Genomic DNA, 18,320 nt, shown 5'->3' with positions numbered 1-18,320 from the left:
TCAAATAAACCAGGCTTTTTTCACTCCACATCTTTAATCCACATCTGTAAACTCTTCAGAAGTTGAAATTACTTAGTAAGCTTCAAAATTATATAATTGTATCTTCGTTTTTAGGCTATTTTATGTTTATTCTTTTAGATTCGTGCTTGGTTTCACAATTACCCCGTCTCCATCAAGCCTGTTGTTGTGATAAAGGATTAGAAAACTTTTTATAATTGCTTAAAGACTAATAAAAACTTCGGGGATGTGGTCGGCAAACGTGGCCCGCATTTGTCGACACATTTTTGACAACATCCAGACGACAACTTCACACTTGAGAGGATTGAGACACAGCTAGTGTGACACACAGGTAGAGAGTAGAGAGGCTAAACTGTCTGATTTAATACTGACAGGTATTGTGTTTAAACTATTTATTTATTCAACAAAACAATGATTCCATGAAGCAAACTCTTTACATATAGTCGTGAAGCTGATACCAATAACACTCCGTTCTGCTGTAAATGCAAAACGTCACATGTTAATCCCACAGAAGAAATATGGGGCTAAAATAAGGACACCACGGTCAAAACATGCCATCAGCTCAGCTCCCCACATCTCCTCTATTCAAAAGTGACTGAGAACTCATTATTCAGTCTTCACAAAAGAACTTTCACAAAAGTAAATCGTTATTTAGAGAATATAGACACTGAAACCAAGCATTGGCATTTGGTTTACTAGAAAGAAAATAAATACCATTCGGGTTCACAACCATTTTCTGGTTCAATGCTTGTGCTAGCATGAAGTACTGTATGCATCCAAGCAATGCATGGGAAGTAACGCATCGATGAAAAGCTCTCATTTTTTCACCACCTTCTCCAGATAACCAATGAATCTTCTCAGGTTGACTTTGATGTTGTCCAACACGCACAGCTGCTGAGGGCTGTACTTTCCTCTGCCCTCTTTGCGGATCTAGGAGGAAAACAAGAGCACGTTTTAGTTGAATGATTATACACGTGGAAAATGATCCATGGACGGATGGAAACAAAACATGAAAGAAAGAAAAAGAAAAAAAAAAAAACGTGCAGAAATGGTTATGTTCAGAAAACATTTGAACGGCCTGGAAACACAGAAATGAATCGCTTGTACCTTGGCCTTAAAGACAGGTTGAAGTGCTTTAAGTGCAGGTAGTAACTGAATGTTTGCAGCGGCCGTCTCCGCCTCATCGCCATCGGCAAAAACATCAAACAGGGCGTCGAGGGCTTCTCCGTTCACAACGAGGTCGGTGTCCCTCGTGGCAACTTCAAGTAAGGCGTTTCCGATCATCTGCAGCGGGAGCGGAGTATGTGAGAGGAAGGAAAAATAATGAAATACTCCCCCATAAAAGAAAAACAGGGACAGGATTATACCTGAAGGGTTTCAGCAGTGCCTTTCTCTTTGGCTAAAGTGCTGCCCGTGATGCCCAGGATGGCGACCGCGTTGACCCTCACGCTGACGACGTCACAGCGGGTGGCCGCTTCGCTCAGGCTCATCAGCTGCTGGGGGGTCATGCACTAAAGAAACACACAACACAGATATTCAGATGCCCGATTTTCTTTTCTTTTTTGACATGAATACAAAGCATGAGTTACACAAAGTGATGTGGTACAAAGACATAAATATGACGTTCAAGGAGAAATAAAAGGGTCACAAAAACAGCACGTGGGGCGAGCTCCTCACATGAAATCACCATCACCCTCCCTCCCCGTTTATTATCCATTACTCTCGCCGCACGACCACAGTAAAAGTATAGCAGCGTTCATTATATAGTACAATAGTTTCACAATTTCAACAGAGTTAGTTAGTAATCATTGAATAAATAATTATGTTTAATGCACGTTCTGTGTTGATCTAACCAGCAAAGTAATGTCACCATTTAATGAGCTTGTTTGAGTGTGTGTGCACACTATGTTTGTGCGTCTAATGAAGACAGACATTTACCTCCACCTTATTGTAACCTACATTCTTGTCAACATTCATTTACATAAGTGTGAATGTATATGGAAAATGACAAAAAAGGCAACCCTGACCAACATGTGCTTTTCCATTTAAAAATGTCTGCTGTGAAAACGGCTTTCACAACCTGTAGCTGTGATGTTTGAAAGGTGTGAACATGCTTCCTGCTCAGCAGCTAGAATTCAGTGTGATCTACCGTGAACAATAACACAACCCTCCGTGCTCCATCACACCTGGAGTGGAAACTTAATTAATATCATCGATGAAACGTGTTTATCCTTCCATTTCGTGTTGACAAATATCTGCTGTGAAAAAGGTCCATTACACCAGGAATATTCATGACACGCTTGAGTATCACATACACAGGTTTGTAGGAGTTTGTTAATATATCAGTAATCCAAACACCAACGGTCACAGATGTCGACAGATGTTAAAACAACAAACTTGGTGGGGACTTTTGTACAGTACTGTAGGAGCCAGCATTTTTAGATTATATAATTAATCATAACCTTTTTAAATCTCTTTCTTGACAGATACACAACTTTGAGTGCAATACAAACCCAGTGGTGTAACCTTGTGAATTCTACCCTAAATGCAAATGGAAAAAAAAAAGCTTAAGCGTGTTTTGTACCTGGGGGATATTTTTAGAGACGATCATCTGTAAAAGCGATCGCATGGCACTGATGACGGCCTCAAGGAACTCCTCGTCTTTGGATATCTCTGAGAAAAAAAAAAAAACGAAAATGTGAGCCAATGATTTAGATGGTGCAATAGTGTACACTCTGTGCTGCTGCAAGTGATCTTTCTACAAATGCAACCATGGCCGTCACTCCTCAAAATGTTTCAGTACACTGAAAACAACGAGTTTATGCGTTTGTGTCGCCATGGCGACCCCGTCCACATTGAGGAGGTGCTATAGTAATGGAAAACGACGTATATGACGCCAAACTGAGTCGAGCCGAGTCTGAGCCGTGCTAGTACTGAATAGTGGAAAAGTCCCATAAGTGTGAGCTGACCTGCTGCTCCAAAAACCAAGGTGGACAGGTGCTGTGCCGCTCCCTGCAGGGCTGCTGGTCCTCCCAGAGACTCCGCGTCCATGGTGGAGAGGAGGCTGTGGAGGCATGTCAGAGCCCGGGACTGTACGCGCCGTATCCTACAGCAACACAGTTTGTAAGCTCAGTGGTGAACGCGGAGACTCTTGAACACATTATCATTATCAGAGAGTGAAGCCGAGGACGGCTATTTAGATTACTTTTTTATCAGGCATCTCCAAGACGGACTCTGATGGCACACATCTGTGGCCTCCTTTCTGGGGAACTCTGTTTTTTTGAGGACCTGAAATCAAAGAGAGAACAAATATGCGGCATATGTCGTAGAATGAAAGGTCGGCTTCTACCTCTCAATCTTTTTAAATCGGGTCTTAAAACTTTGATTCCCAGAGAATGGTGAATGTATTTTGATGTGAATACATCTTATGAGTTATGCTTATTTATTATTTCTTTAGTTTGGAACGTTTTATAAACAATTTAACTGCCTCAACTGTCCTTGTATCGTTTGAGACCTTTTCAGCTGCATTATCGATGCTCAGTTTAAAACTTTTTTTAAATAATTTTTTTGCACTTTGGATTGCCTCACTACCTGAAATGTACTACACATACAAATAGCCTCGTCTTACCTGAACTGTACAGGTATGTAACTAAGAGGTCTGGGACTGGTAGTGGACCTTGTGTTGCATTTTTATCCTGTAGATAAGATCAGATAAATCAGATAGTCTGACATTTATAGAACTTGAATGGGGCAGTGGTACATGTTTTTGTGTCAACTGATGAACACAAATCAGGCCAAGTAGAAAATATAGTGTTTTTCATTTAGCCTTTTTTCCACCAATGTTGAGTGTTCACTGAGCTAGTGCTGTAAATAAATAAAATTAAATAAAATCCTGGGCAAAAATGGAACCGAGCCACTTCAAATGACAAATGTCTTTAAAACCATGGATTGCAGTGAACACAACTTTGGTAAATTGGCAACTGCTACCTTAAGCTGTTTCTGTTCATCAAGCTGGCAGACATATCACAACAAAAAATCATAACAAAAAATGATGTCGAAATCCTTCCCCACCCAGCTGAATGATCACAATTCTATTTTAATTGTAGAGTCAAATTACACATGTTTGTATTGAGTCTGACACTGTGGTGTGAGGGTGTCTGTCGCGTGGTGGTTACCTTTTCAGGGACGCTGTGGTTGATAAGTGCACCGTGAACCTCCGCTGACAAACACAGTGGAGACATCAGACTGGACTCTCCGTCATGAAGACCGTCTGGACACACGTCGCTTTCGTCGCTGCTCGACTCCTCCTCCCACTCGTCATCAGATGGGTCTTAACAGGCACAAAGAAATGATGACAGAAGAACTTTTTTTTTTTAAATTTGTTTCTAGATTCATTTCTGATAAACGCATAGGTGGTAGCCCCGGGGGCCAGTGCTGCCGTACGCGTCCACAACACTCACCGTCAGAGCAGCACATGTTGACGATGATCTCTAAGGACGTCTGCTGGGCTGTCAACAAGGCCGTAGCCTCCCTCAGCTCCTCCCTGCACCTCTGGACAAAAAAAACAAGAAGCAATGCGAGTCAATTTCTTTTCTTTTAAGACATTTTAAAGACGAAAAGGAGACTTTACAGCACTAGGTTTAGTGTACACGCTCACTGTACGCACAACAAGGACTAGCAATGCACGTACAGCAGAGAACTATCAGGACCACTTACAGGCAGGAGGTCGGAGAAATCTTTATCACCCTTTCCTGCTTTCCCATTCCTCTGTTTAGGTGCCTCCTCCTCCTCTTCCTCCTCATTCATCTCCTCCACAGCGAGTTCCCCAGTAGCTTGTTCATCCCTGTCTGCCGTAGCCGGCTCGTTGGTGTGACGAACCTCTTCTGCTTGCCTCAGTTCAAGGATGAGCGTGCAGGTGTCAAGATCCAGGCATTGGGACAAGGTGGCCACTACAGCGTTAAGAGCCTGGGCCTGACGAGCAGCAGGCAGATTACCCTTCAAGTTCCACAGGGTCCCTGAGTGACGCAACAGGCCGAGGTATGATTTTATTTTTGTGTATTAATAAACATCACACTCAATTTATCAACTGCCGTGTTGGTTCTTCACACTCGTATACAATTTCTGTCCAAACATGACTCACTTTTGAACAATTTAAAACAAAGAGACGACAAGGAGACAAATTCTACCTGCAGCCAGAGTCCTGAGCAGAGTGTGTGCCATGCTGGGTTGAGATGACAGCAGCAGGGTCTCCAGGGCGCCGAGCACGGTGCTGTTGATGCTGCACAGCAGCTCTGGGTTGTCCTCAGTCACAGTGTGCAAACAGTGGCCTGATGGGAAGACAAAGGGACGACTATTTTCCATAGTGTTTTTGTTACCATTACAAAGCTGTCTGCTATATGCTATGTGCACAACCTTTAAAGGCCTTTGCATACATTTTTTCCTGCAATTTGGATGTTAATATCTTCTGAATCAGTCGATACAGCTTTCATTTCAGCAATGGATACATGATTGAAATTAACAATATTTAAATAAGCAAAATACACACAGGTGGGACTGTTTACAAAAAGAACCTTCTTCAAATCTTCAAACTGATGCTCAGACATCCTCAACCCTAGCCCTTGTTGGCAGTGCACTCTTGTTTTGGACAAAAGATTCAACGGAGAAGACAGTAACCAGTAAGCCAGTGCCCCCACATAGAGTATATTATTCATATGCTCAAAGAATACATCAACAACATGCAATACAACCAAAAAATACAGATTTCCAGGTTAGAAATTGGCAGTACTGTACTGGAGCATGCAAGTATGAACAGTGGAATGTGTAAAGTCTCTCACCACATATGTAGAATGTAGTAAAAACCAAGCCATAAAGAGACTGAAGCAGTAGTTTATTTTGGTAATGCAAAGTGTTTTGAGTTTAGCAGAAATATCTAAATATCAAAACTGTTTGAAGGCAAACTATTTTATGGTAACAGCTCCAAACAGCAGTGCCAATCAAGCGAGGAGGGGAATACATTATTCAAAAGGTTCGGTTCATTCCATCCCCAATTGAATCAAGTCCCGAATCGTAAGTCTGGCGGACAATCAGGTGTGAAAACGACTTTAATTTATCTTACCGGCAGATATGGCCAGTTCGATATTGTGTGGATGTCTCTCCAGACACTGGACGACCAGGTCCAGAAGACCCGCCTTGTTGAACACAGACAACGCCTGGCTGCTGCTCTCACTGAATAGGAAAATACAGAAAATGACAAGGATGTAAGAAAAGCTGAAGCAGCTTTGGGTCAGTGATTATAGTCAGGTAACATTTGCAAGAACCGAAACACAAAAGGTGGACTTGTGGTTTTCTGGACTGGCTATGAAAAGTGGCACAACAGCATCGTACTAGTGAGTGGTATGTGTGTAAAGTACTTGCTCAGCAAAACGATCCCTAATTAAATAAAACGTCAAAACACAAGCTTGAGTCTTACCATAGATTCCAGAGTAAATTCACTGCTTCATTAGCTACCTCCTCCACTGGATTCTTCTGGTCTTTCATCTGCACAACAGCACTCTCAAAACCAGCACAGCACTGAAGAGAAAACAATAGTGTCAAGAATTAAATATATTTTATTTATTTTTTACTTAAAAGGGTCACACAAGTGCCTAAACACATAGAGTGAGGGACGTGCAGTGGTGAATTCTCACCTCTCTAAGCAGCGCTGTCAGAGGAGTCATGACGTCGTCCTTCACCATGTCCTCACACACCTCCTGACCACCACATGTACTCAGGTTCCTGTCAGGGAGACATACTCGTCATTCAGTCGGAGGAGACTCGCTATCAGAGATAATGTGTTTAGGAGGTAAAAAATTTAAAAAGAGTTAACAGGCAATACACATGCACAAATGTCATCTGCTTTTTTTCACACGAGCAAACACATAAACAACCGGATGTAAACCTGAACATCATGAAACGATAACAGTAAAACCCAGGTAATCAATACACCACACATGAGTACATACATCATGTGTTGTTTTATTTGTCATATTTTTCCATCTTACACTGCTCACTTTTTTTTTTTTGTTTTTATATAATTTTAGAATTGTAATTCAAAACAGCAACAGCCTCACTACTGACTCACCTGAGCGCTCCTGTGGCCGTTTCTCGGACAGCCAAGCTGCCGTCCAGCATCATGGGCCCCAGGCGCCTCACTGTGCCCCTCTGCAGGAAACCAGGGATGGTCTGGCTCTGCTGCACCACCCTTGAGATACTGGCACATGCAAACTCTCGCACGTCTGCACTCGGACTCTGCAACTGTAGAGAAATACAGTATTGTAGCATGTTGGGGGGCTGATGGATGGAGCTCTCCCAGCAAGTGTAAGACATTGCTGCAGTTGTTAACATCATCCTAGATGTAAAGCATGTGTCAGTTAAGTTGCAGCTCTTAGCTTCATTGTTTTTCTCAGTATCCGTCACTTAATTATAGTCATTGTAGAAAGGATGCATGCTGCTTGTGCTGGGCCTCATTCACTAAATGTTCTTCTTAAAGCTGCAGTGCATAATTTGTAATTTAGTATTATTCTAATATTAAATTAATTGCCAACTATTTTGATAACCGATAATAAAAAAAATCCCCTATTCAGGATTTTGCGTGGTGATATTATATTGCTTTTCAGACATCAAGTATTAGGGGTGGGAATCACCAGAGACACCAACACGGTAGTCTCCCCATATTTAAGTCACCATATCACAATATTGCTATATACCGAGTACTTGTGAAATCAAATATTGCGATGTACTCGCACACACTAGCTCTAGTGAGAGTGGGCACTTGGCACCATCTAGTGGACTGAAACATTAAATTATTTTTTTTGTGCTAATACACAAAAATTTTCAGTTAAATAGTTAGATATCAGCAAGCAAAATATCACGATATTTCCCTGTAACGACTTCCCCGCCCCCATACCAACTATTTACTATTATTATATATAATCACTTTATTAAAATATGTATTTATAATATATAATTTTTACAATTATACAATTATTACAATTGTTACAATAAAAACAAATGACGTTTCAGTCCACTAGATGGTGCCAAGTGCTCACTGGAGCTGTTGTGCGAATATATAGCAATATTTGATGTCACAAATTCTCATTATATCACAATATCGTATTGTGACTTAAATATCGCGATAATAATCACTAAGACAGTGGTGTCTCTGGCGAGTCCCACCCCTACTGTCACACCACCATCGCCTGTCATTTGTGCACCATGTCTCATATTCTGGCAAGTAAACATGTTGTCTGTGCAACAATCCCCTGCCACTTCACGAAGGCCTTGTTGTCAAATTTAAATCATGTACTAACAACATACATGTATAAGGAGTCTGATGATTGAAATCACCCACTCAACAGTTAAATTAATGTCTCACTCCACTCAAGACCATCTTAGGTAGAAATAAGCACGACACACACATACAGATATACATCAGTAAATCATTCAGCGATACTTGACAATGTTCCTACTTACTTTCTCCAGTAATTCCGCAGCAGGAGAGTCGTCATCCCCGTGTTCTTCCTCCACAGCGTCCACTTCTTTCACAGCGTTCACCGGCAAACCGACCGCGTCAAACTTCGGACGTTTAAATTTAGTGGTTCTACTTTTACCCATAACTTTATTTAGGTGTGACCTATGATTGCAACGTCCACTTATCTCTCTCGATCATTCAGATTTAGTGACACAACGTTAAACACTCAGACCACAGCCTGACTGGACGAGGCCATGTGGAAGATTGCTCCTTGCCGTAAAACGACGTTGCTGACAGAAAGCAAAGCGGCTGTCGCAAAAACCACAAGGCAACAAGCTGCACAAACTATAATTTAAAGCCACAGTCATTTGCCTTAACATGTAAATAAACCGAGACATGTACACACCTGGAAAAATGTATTAGGTCAATAATTTTAAAAAATAGAAACATTTAGATAAAATACATGCTTAACTTCATAAACAGAAATCAACACATCTGAACTCACACTGACGGGATAAAATGTGAGTAAATCAGCAGCATCGATGGTGACGTCAACATGGCAACACTGTTAAAACCCTGATCACTTATTTTCTTCAGTCCTGCAAATGCATTCCCATCATGACTACAACATCTGACTGCCCAAGTAGATGCAGGTCAGCGAGCAATCGGCAAAGACCAGGAACAGTGTCTGAACAGCCACACAAGCCACTGGCTACTGGATGTTCGGCCTGGGTTTCAGAATAAGTTTCCCCGTCTGTAAAAAAAGACCCAAATATCCATTTTAATCAATTTGTGTCAATAGTGCATCAACAGCATCAAATGACAAAGGAGTACTCACATCATCACAGGACATGTTGTACTCTGCTAGGACTGTCCGGCAGCGAGCAGCGATACTGATGAGGCAAAGGTCAAAGATATCGCAACAAGTAATGCTAAAGCATGAACAACAATCATTGTCCAAACTCTTGGTTCAGCAGCTGAGAATGACTGTGTGGTGTGTTGTAAACTTAAATCTGCAAATCTATTACACATTCACACGTCATTGTTTTTTTAACCTCTTAGAAAATGAATGATCTACTGCAGAGGGTCACGACCTGGGGAGTCCTAAACCCCATTGGGAGGCATCAAAGCTCCATGAGGGGATGCAAAGCCCTTTTGATTTTAAAGGGTGTAATTATGTTCATATGCAAATGATGAGAAAATAGAGGCTGCATCTAATTAGACGGCATCTAACTTAATTTTGCAAGGTAGACTACTAATGATAGGGGTTGCATTAAGAGTTAAATAATACTTAATACAGACTGTTAAAAATCTCAATTCTGTCTTTCCACTGAGTGGAACGGTCCAGTTCAGTAAGGTACGTATTTTTTGCGTTTCCATTAGGAGTAGTACCAAAATAACCTTCCATTTCGTGGTACCCTTCCCTTGGGGTACCAGTGTAGTGACAATATATGGGTGGATTGGGCAACAGAAAAGTGCTACTCCCTTGCGACCGGTGATTCTTTAACATCTATAGTCTATTCTCATACAAAGCCACAAAACGAGCAGAAAAAAAAAAAGAGCTGCTGGATGCCCTCCATTGTAGTCCATCACGTCACGTTCAATGCCATTGCCCGTGCACAGATACAACGTCACGATATGCAACTTGCGGACACAGCCATCGGACAAAGTGCACACCCCGCCTACCAAATATAGATACTGTTCTAAGTCAAAGTGCAAGCCTGAGGGAGGACATGACCATTTCAAACCATACCATACTGTACTGTAGCAAACCAAACTGTATCATGATGGAAACAAGGCTTAAGAGTGTGTGCAGTCATGGTGTCTGGCTCTGAAATAACTGGTCTTGAGAGTCAAATGCAAGGGAGAGCAACAAACTCGGACTAAAGCTAAAAACAATCCATTTTGAGATGCATTCAAAAATGTACAGTACAATTCACGTCTGAACGTTTTTGTAGACTTTCTCAGTCATACTCCAACCGGTTTGCAGCTGTTCGGCTTTACTAGTGCAAAGTTGCGATTGCATCAGTTTGTCTCGACATAAACAGTTCACTTCCCATGTGCAACATGGGATTAGAAAGGATACATCGACGGTGCCACAACTCGTTTGTGTATCCCGGCAAAGAAGAGAGCTATGAGAGTGATGCAGCTGATCGTGAAGAACGGATGATTCCACAACGATGAAAAGAAGGAGACCTGAAGAACAGAGTGACATCAATATAAATACATTCTTGTTTGTGGATTTTATTTACGGTAAGCAATGGAACTCACATTTAAGTATATTAAGACAGAAAACAACCACTCTGTACTTACAGCAATACATTAAATGATCAACAGCTGAATAATCTGATGATAAATTGGTGATTGGTGATTCTGAGCACACATGTTTTTGGAGGATCACTTCTACACTTTTCATTTTCAACGTTGTTAGTCTACCTTGCGAAGGACTTGGCAAAACCTAGCATCTAATATTCAAAGTCTCTGTGCTGTAATTCCAAGGACATTTCTTCGTAAAAACAGTTACTCTCTGCTGTTTAGATCAATAGTGACAGTATGTACAGGTATATTCGGTCTGTTAAGGAGTTTTCCTTTGAGCAAAAAGGTGACTTTTCCACTTCTACATACCTTTTGTGTGTCAGGATCTATTAACCAGTTCCAAGCACCAGTAGCCGTGCAGACAGACACCACTATTAGAATCACTGAAACATCACAGAAAATTTAGACACTGTGAAATCACATTCACCACTGATAGCAACCGTTTATCAGCAATTACACATGCACCAACTTTTGTGTAAAATTAAATTGTGGATTTAGAATTCTTTAAAAACACAAACCTTGTAAGTACTTTTTTTTTTATTTCTTCCAAAACTCTAATTCTAATGAACATTTGGTATTTATTATCTTAATCTATTTCTGTCTTCTGTAAGATGTTACTTGATCTTATTCAATTTGATCATATCTTGTGGGATAGGGGGATGTAATGACACTATGGTAAATTTAGCAGCCTTGAAGGAGGTTTGTACTCTTTAAAGCGCTTTCTCTAGTTTGATCGTCAAACCTCTTTGAAATCAAGTAACAGAAATACATATAACACAGATTTTGACAAGTAACCACACCAGGAGATACACATGTTCTCTGCCGTGGTTCAACAGTTAACACCAACAATTATCCAAAACAGTGAGTAGTGTAGATAGCAACTGGACTGAAGGTTTGTGGTGAAACCCAGAAATTTTAACCTCTGTAAAAAAGTGGGTAGTGCTCACTGTAACTCCATTGTACTCTAACAACAGTCATTGGGCTGCTCCAAGGTTTGATAGTGAGTCTGCCACTGACAGTCAGTTACAGTAGTTGAAGAGCCCCAGGTTGCACAAGTAGACAGTCGAATCCTGGTCTAAGGAGTTCACACTCCTGAGTTGAGAAATGAGTTGTTTTAAGGGTTGTTTTGTTTCTCCAATGTACAGGTCGGTGCATTCCACACTGAACAGGACCTGACTGGACAGTGGCGACTGACTCATTGTGTATTGGTGACGATGACCTGGATGACTACTTACTTCTCCACCTGCCTGTTGCAGGTTGCAAACAGGACACATACTCTGTCAGTCTTCTCTCAAAGGCCTTCAGGTCTGAAACAAAAATGGGCAGATTAAATCTACACTACACTTGGATCTTAAAAGAGATAATGGAGCAACATCTTCTAAAATGTATGAGTTTGTTTGGTGATAACGTTGTAGGCTGATGTTTGTCTCAGCTCTGACGCTCAGCACATGTCAGTTACTCAGTGATTACTGTCAGTTAGTAATGGGTTGCACAGTGCCAATGATTCCGAGTGTCTGTTGAGAAACCCTGGAAGTGTTTAGTGAAGACGCTTGTGTCTTTCAGGGCGAGTGATCTCCCATAGACTTTATGAACTTTGTTCTCTATGTTGTGAATAAATAGAGAAATCCTGCACTTTTAACTTTTCAGACGTTTGTTTTCTTCAGTTAGACCAGTACTTCTCAAATAGTGGGACGGGTGAGGTTTCAGGCCTGAAACTCCCATTTCAAGGCCTGAAAAGCAAGGTCTGTAACCTTGCTTTTCATAAAGAGTTTCATTCATTGTTATTTGTAAATCTGCAGAGAGAGAGGGGGACGATAAGAAACCCAATGTTGTCTTTCCTTGGGACGTCTCGACATCTTATCCTAAGAGGAGCTGCCTCAAGATGTGTGGGTTGTATTCTATGACCCAGGACATTGCTGGCAGAATTGAAGAGGATGCCTAACAGTTAACATTTCATTGTTCTTGTTTAGATCTGAGGAGAACATAGTCTCTGTTCTTCTCGGATCTGAGTGACTGTCAATAAAGTATTTCAACTTAAGTCATCACAGACTCCAGAGACTTCATAATTGGTCATCTCCTGACAAATCCAATATCTCCACCACAGTGATGTATCGCAATATGATTGTTTTGAAATACGTTATCACAGAATCGTTGTATCATGATATTATTGGTATCGTGGACCATGTATCCCATATATCGTATCTTGAGGTACCCTGTGACTCCCACCTCTACACAATACACTGAACAAGAATATAAATTGTTACTTATATAATGTGAATGACACATGAAATGCATTTATTAAGATGAATACGCGTATTTGACTTGACAGTCATGCCCATGGCTGCACTGTTGCAGGACAACCTTGAGTGTATTATAAAATGATAAAACTACCAATAGTCTTTGACCAGCATGGGGGTTTGCGTGCATATGAAACCTCGAAAAATGAACCTTTTTGTGAACCATTAGGCTGGAACGCTTCAGAGCTCCATGAAGCTTCATCTGACCATCACTACGGTCAGTCATGAACGTGTCCAAACATGACCAAAACGTTTGCTAACGATTCATATAGGCTAGCCCGCATGCTAATGTATCGAGAGCAGACTAACCACCTATCACAACGTTGCGTATAACTTTGAAATCCCACTTTATGTGTATATTGTATGGTGTTTTTGCTAATTGCAGCCATGTAGTTATAACAAAACACCGGACATTTAAAACTCAATAATGTAACTAGTTAGTAGTCAGTGTTAGTTACCTTCGGCTTGTTCCAGGGAATTCATGTTGTCTGGCTGCTCCACTACTTCCTCTGCACTGATGGACAGGCCGTTCAAACCAATCCTCTATGGCACAGTGAAAGATGCTCGAACGTGATTGGACCTAACATGAGAAATGGGCTGAACAAAAAGCCGAAGCCCTGCTTCCCATTGGCTAATTAGCAGAAGCCGGACTGTTTCTTAAAGGACAGCGTGAAGTCAACCAAACTTACATGAACTCAATCAGAATCCTCCCTTGTCCCTACTGTATCCTTCAACTTACAGTTTCCATAACAAAACAATTATAATAGGATTAATTCCTTTTGAAAACCACCTAAATCACTAAAAAAGAAAGAAACATTTATTCATCTTGTCTTACTTCATACTTTTATGTCGCACATAATATGTGGAAATGTGGGGAAGCTTTCAAAACAAATACAATCTTTAGCCATAAAAATTACATCATTGTACATTAAGCAACTCAGCTATGTACTCAATTCTGAAAATCAGGTTGATTTCAAAGCTGCCCAAATAAAGTACACATTAAGAACCAACCTAACAGCACCCAACCATTGCTTCAACTGAGGGAAAAACTACATGACCTAAGAGACACAGGCTTTTTGACACACATAATGAGTGAGAACTAACATAAAATATTATAAAATTACAGGCAAAGCTATCAAATTTATGTAATAATTTCAACAATCAATTGAAAACATGTACACATTTCCCTGAATAGGTTCAAATGAGTGCCATAAAACAACATATAAAACAGATGCCATATCATATGATGGAGCACTTTGAATCTCCTTTATAATTTTTAGATTTTCTGATTTGCTTGAATACTATGAATATGAATATTGTAACCAAAGCAGAAAGCTTGACAATTATTGTTTCACAGTAAGTTTAAAAACATAATATAAAGAGGGGGTAGGTCAGACCTCCTCCCTATTCTTTTCAGACACAGATCATTGGAGTTGTTATTGATGTTTTTTCTGCCTTAGTCGAGCTTGGATCTGTTTATTTTCTATGATGTTGCAAAAAATTTCCATATTTCTTTGTTCAAAAAATTTAAAGAAACTGTTCATGGATAGCAAACCAGATACTGAACAATTTTAGAACTAATTAGCAAATGTATTGTAGTGTTATATGTCATATAACACTAGGAATAGAAATCATCATAATAAGCAACAAAGCATACAGTACAAATAAAACCCAAGTCATGTTAAATATTCATGGCTTACATTTACTTTGCTCTGGTTATGGCATTCACATATTTACTTGAGTTGCTGATATGTATATATTAATTCAGCATGTTTGTTTTGTTTTGTTTATTGATAATTATGATATATGGAAATTAATTAGGAAAGTGGACTGTGCCTGGAAAAGGATTTCTCATGATAAAAAAAAGAACTCACACACCATCATGCTAAATCAGATGATAAGATTTATTCAGCAAATCGCAGAGGTTACAGGTCTGATAATGTACAATAGGCCTTTTTCACAGATTGCATTTTAACACGTGATAACATTGTAAAAAATGATGGTAATTATAGTGTTGGGAATTTAATAAAGTCCCTGCAGCATAAAAATCAGACTCTTCTTACTTCAGACAAGGTTCCCTTAAAAGTGTTCATCAGCCTTTGAATGCAATACACATACTGTAAAAAGTAACCAAACTATTCCATTTTAGCCAGAACATGAGATCACAGCATTGTGCAGCATGTCCACAAAAAATGAGTATAAATGCGGATAAAAGTGTCAAAATGTACTTTGAACAACTGACATACCTTTAGTGCCTTTAACAATTCTTTTCAGACTTTGACACTCCACAGGGAAATGTGTCACTTCACATTTTAATGATTAAAAAGGTTGCTACATGTTTAAAAATCAAGTGCAGCCAAAAATGCCCTCACTGAGTCCAAATGTCTTCACAAAGATAGGTTTGAATCAAAATGAGTCATGTTTTTTTGTGTATTGAATGTTTTATCTTTACCGTCTGTTTATTTATTTTGTGTTTTTTTTTTTTTTTTACGTGTAACTGTTTTTAAGCACCACTGGAGTTTTGCATCACAATCTCATTGTGTTCAATACAATGACAATGCAGCTTTCAATTTCACTTTATATAAAATGGAATCCTTATACGTATGTTGTTGTTTCTCAGAGTGTGTAGTTCACTGTATTGCTTACAGGTTTCAGTTTGTTCTTCAACTTCACATTGAACTTTTCCCTCAGAATTTTCTCTATCTCATCTTCTGCTATGTCCCTCATGTCCACGTCATCAACCCCTTCCTCCGGTTTGAAAGTGACCTCGCTGTAGGTGAAGCCTATGAGGGCTCTGAATCCTGTGGGTGTTTGCAAAGAGCAGATGGACTTATTGGTGAACAGTGAATCAGGATCTGTCTGAAGTATGTCGTTTATCTCAAAGAAATAATCTGCCTCTCGAGGCGTCGAGTCGAAGCAGTAGATCTGCTTTGTTTGCTTCCTGTCGATCAAGGTTGATTCAGCAAACTCTGGACGAACAACCTTCTTTCTACTGGTCTTCTCAAGCACCCAGACACCCTCCTCATCAATGAGACGAAAGATCCCTGTTGGCCCGTGTTGCTCCTCTCCAGAGATGAGCTCAAGAGGCTCCAGTATTTGGGAAGACACCCCAAAGCTGACATCTGCTATATAAGATTTTCCATCAATGACAATCTTGTTGATGAGATGGGTTTCACGCACGTTAAAGTCATTGAGGGCGCTGTTGAAAACTCTGGAGCTCAGCGTTGTTGTGTTGTAGCCCATTTCTCTCAGCACCCATCCAAACAAAAGGTTGTTTTCAAGGCAATAACCTCCCCGATTGCTTACCACTATCTTATTATAAATGACCTCTAGGTCTATGATGTTTCTCTCACCACTGTGAATGCTGAGGTTTTCAAATGGAATTGACATGACATGCTGCTTGTGGATCTGCTTCAGTGTTGCAAGATCAAGTTTTTCATACGAGCCAATGAAACCAATCCTTGCAAAGTACCCCTCCAAGTCCATTTTTTTCCTGGAAAATACAGAACATTCTAATAAACAACACTCACGAAACATTGTTAAATCCACCGTCATCATCATTATCATCACCATCCTCACTTTTAATGTAAAACATTGCATTGCATTAACAATAGGTTCATTCACTTACATTTAGCTCAAATATAATTGTTGCTGGAAATAATTATAAACATTTTATGCTTTGTTATGCGTTTTTAAAAGTTTTATGTTTGTATGCTTTTTATTTTTTTATCGACGTCATTCTGTATAGCACTTTGGTTTTTAAATGTGCTCTATAAACCCATTTGAGTTGAGTTGAGATGAGTTGAATTGAGTTTTTGGTCAAGTACTTAATTATCTGATAGGGCAGCACAATAAAATGTATTTCTTTTCTGTTTAAAGAGGGACTTTAATTTCCCATTAGCCAACTGCAACATTTAATTTAAAGCTTAAGGGTGTGTCGAATGTAGGGTGTTTGCAAGACACACTACATGCTTGGCGTAAAGGCTTGATGGTATTTCTGGAACAAGTAAAGTTTTTTAAGGTGCATATGTTTAATTGTGTCAACAAAGCAATAACTCTGCCTCTGCCCTATCACTTACAACCTAAGTTAATATTTTTCCCCATGTTTCCATATGAGAGGGAAAACCTTTGTTCCCAGACACTTGAGATCTTTCCAGACTAACACAAAACATTCAAAGAACGTTAGTCCATGTTTCTCCACCGATTAGTTAGAACCAAACCAAAGATTAACATTTAGAGAACGTTTCCTCAGAGTTATGCAGAAGCCTTTTTTAGAAAAGCTTTGCAGTTGCTAGAGTCCCCTTTAGGTAACAATGTAAGCTTATGTCTTAATTTTTAAAGACAATTTTACATATGAAACACATAGGAATATATATAAAAGTTAGTTTAAAAAAACCCCCAAAAAAAACAAGATTTAACTAAATCTCCTCGGTGTTGAATTCAGGTTGAAGTTATGTTTGTTTTTATCTGCTTGTATGATGCACCGTATCGCTATAATATTTAGTTTTTTCTATGTCTTCTATTTCACAGATTTTTATTGACGTCATTCTGCACAGCACTTAATTTGGTCAACTTCGGTTGTTTTTAAATCTAGTCTCTATAATTATGTAACATTTGAGTTGAGTAGACTTACTCTGGTTAATGTCAAGAGTAGAAACCGTTTACCTCCGAACAATGACGTGACAGTCTTCCTTCTGTCTCCACGGCTCAGCCGAGTGTCAGAGAGAGAAAAGTGAACTGCGAAATCAGGGAAGAAGTAGGTGGAGACGTCGCGCCTTAGGGGGCGTGTCTTTCCTTGGAACGAGAGAAGAAGAAGACACGCTCCATAATACCTGGTGCACTTAATTATTAAGTCAATAATAAGTCAGTTTTTGTAGAAAAGTTAGAAATGTACTGAAATTATGTATACATACCGTTTTAGATCAAATGTTGAAAGTAACGTTGCTTTACTTCGTGTTGTATTATTTTGCACATTTGTAAATTGTATTGTCAGACTTACTTGACCTACTTTTGCGTACTCATTTTTTGGAGTTCCTGGACAATGAGTGTCCCATTGAGGAAAAAGTGGAACATGAGTGGCTGGAAGAGTGGACTGAGGAGCAGAAGGGCAGGCTTTATTTCAACAAGTAAAAGGTTAACTATTAAATCTGGGTGAAAACATGATGCTGTCCCAACTAGAC

At 39.8% G+C, this 18,320-nt stretch overlaps 3 protein-coding genes across 4 annotated transcripts; all 3 read right to left on the bottom strand.

The window, feature by feature from the left end:
- Positions 1-395: 395 nt before the first annotated feature.
- heatr3 (HEAT repeat containing 3) lies at positions 396-8,812 on the bottom strand. Its single transcript, XM_058629185.1, has 15 exons — positions 8,530-8,812; positions 7,139-7,311; positions 6,705-6,792; positions 6,488-6,588; positions 6,134-6,243; positions 5,205-5,345; positions 4,735-5,033; positions 4,479-4,569; positions 4,194-4,348; positions 3,224-3,306; positions 2,988-3,124; positions 2,603-2,691; positions 1,386-1,529; positions 1,126-1,302; positions 396-948 (listed from the first exon to the last, which is right to left on the bottom strand). Exons 1-15 carry the CDS (start codon positions 8,668-8,670, stop codon positions 835-837), a joined length of 2,043 nt encoding a protein of 680 aa, XP_058485168.1. The 5' UTR covers positions 8,671-8,812; the 3' UTR covers positions 396-834.
- A 116-nt stretch (positions 8,813-8,928) lies between these two features.
- LOC131459403 (nuclear envelope phosphatase-regulatory subunit 1) lies at positions 8,929-13,691 on the bottom strand. The gene is made up of 6 exons (XM_058629190.1): positions 13,599-13,691; positions 12,079-12,150; positions 11,153-11,226; positions 10,614-10,723; positions 9,366-9,420; positions 8,929-9,281 (listed from the first exon to the last, which is right to left on the bottom strand). The coding sequence occupies exons 1-6, from the start codon at positions 13,621-13,623 to the stop codon at positions 9,240-9,242; spliced, it is 378 nt and encodes a 125-aa protein (XP_058485173.1). The 5' UTR covers positions 13,624-13,691; the 3' UTR covers positions 8,929-9,239.
- Positions 13,692-15,030: 1,339 nt separating this feature from the next.
- Positions 15,031-17,873, bottom strand: LOC131460081 (arylamine N-acetyltransferase, pineal gland isozyme NAT-10-like). Of its 2 annotated transcripts, none has more exons than XM_058630360.1 (2): positions 17,806-17,873; positions 15,031-16,633 (listed from the first exon to the last, which is right to left on the bottom strand). In XM_058630360.1, exon 2 carries the CDS (start codon positions 16,624-16,626, stop codon positions 15,757-15,759), a length of 870 nt encoding a protein of 289 aa, XP_058486343.1. In that variant the 5' UTR covers positions 16,627-16,633; positions 17,806-17,873; the 3' UTR covers positions 15,031-15,756. The 2 variants fall into 2 exon arrangements, with proteins under 2 accessions (XP_058486343.1, XP_058486344.1); XM_058630361.1 differs by having other exon boundaries at positions 17,774-17,856.
- Positions 17,874-18,320: the final 447 nt, after the last annotated feature.

The sequence above is a fragment of the Solea solea genome, chromosome 5 (genome assembly GCF_958295425.1).
Source record: "Solea solea chromosome 5, fSolSol10.1, whole genome shotgun sequence".
Lineage (NCBI taxonomy): Eukaryota > Metazoa > Chordata > Actinopteri > Pleuronectiformes > Soleidae > Solea > Solea solea.
Note: the sequence above shows the minus strand (reverse complement) of the source record. Positions and strands in the feature narration are given on the sequence as shown.

What these genes read in the sequence shown, in the direction of transcription:
- heatr3 (XM_058629185.1), bottom strand. Translation starts at nt 8,670, where the DNA reads ATGGGTAAAAGTAGAACCACTAAATTTAAACGTCCGAAGTTTGACGCG. An exon ending in ACCACAGCGTCCCTGAAAAG is followed by an intron (nt 3,307 to 4,193) that starts GTAACCACCACG and finishes CTTTGATTTCAG; the next exon opens with GTCCTCAAAAAAACAGAGTT. An exon ending in TGGAGATGCCTGATAAAAAA is followed by an intron (nt 3,125 to 3,223) that starts GTAATCTAAATA and finishes GTGTTGCTGTAG; the next exon opens with GATACGGCGCGTACAGTCCC.
- LOC131459403 (XM_058629190.1), bottom strand. Translation starts at nt 13,623, where the DNA reads ATGAATTCCCTGGAACAAGCCGAAG. An exon ending in TGCAACAGGCAGGTGGAGAA is followed by an intron (nt 11,227 to 12,078) that starts GTAAGTAGTCAT and finishes GTGATGTTTCAG; the next exon opens with TGATTCTAATAGTGGTGTCT. An exon ending in ACAACATGTCCTGTGATGAT is followed by an intron (nt 9,282 to 9,365) that starts GTGAGTACTCCT and finishes CTTTTTTTACAG; the next exon opens with ACGGGGAAACTTATTCTGAA.
- LOC131460081 (XM_058630360.1), bottom strand. Translation starts at nt 16,626, where the DNA reads ATGGACTTGGAGGGGTACTTTGCAAGGATTGGTTTCATTGGCTCGTAT.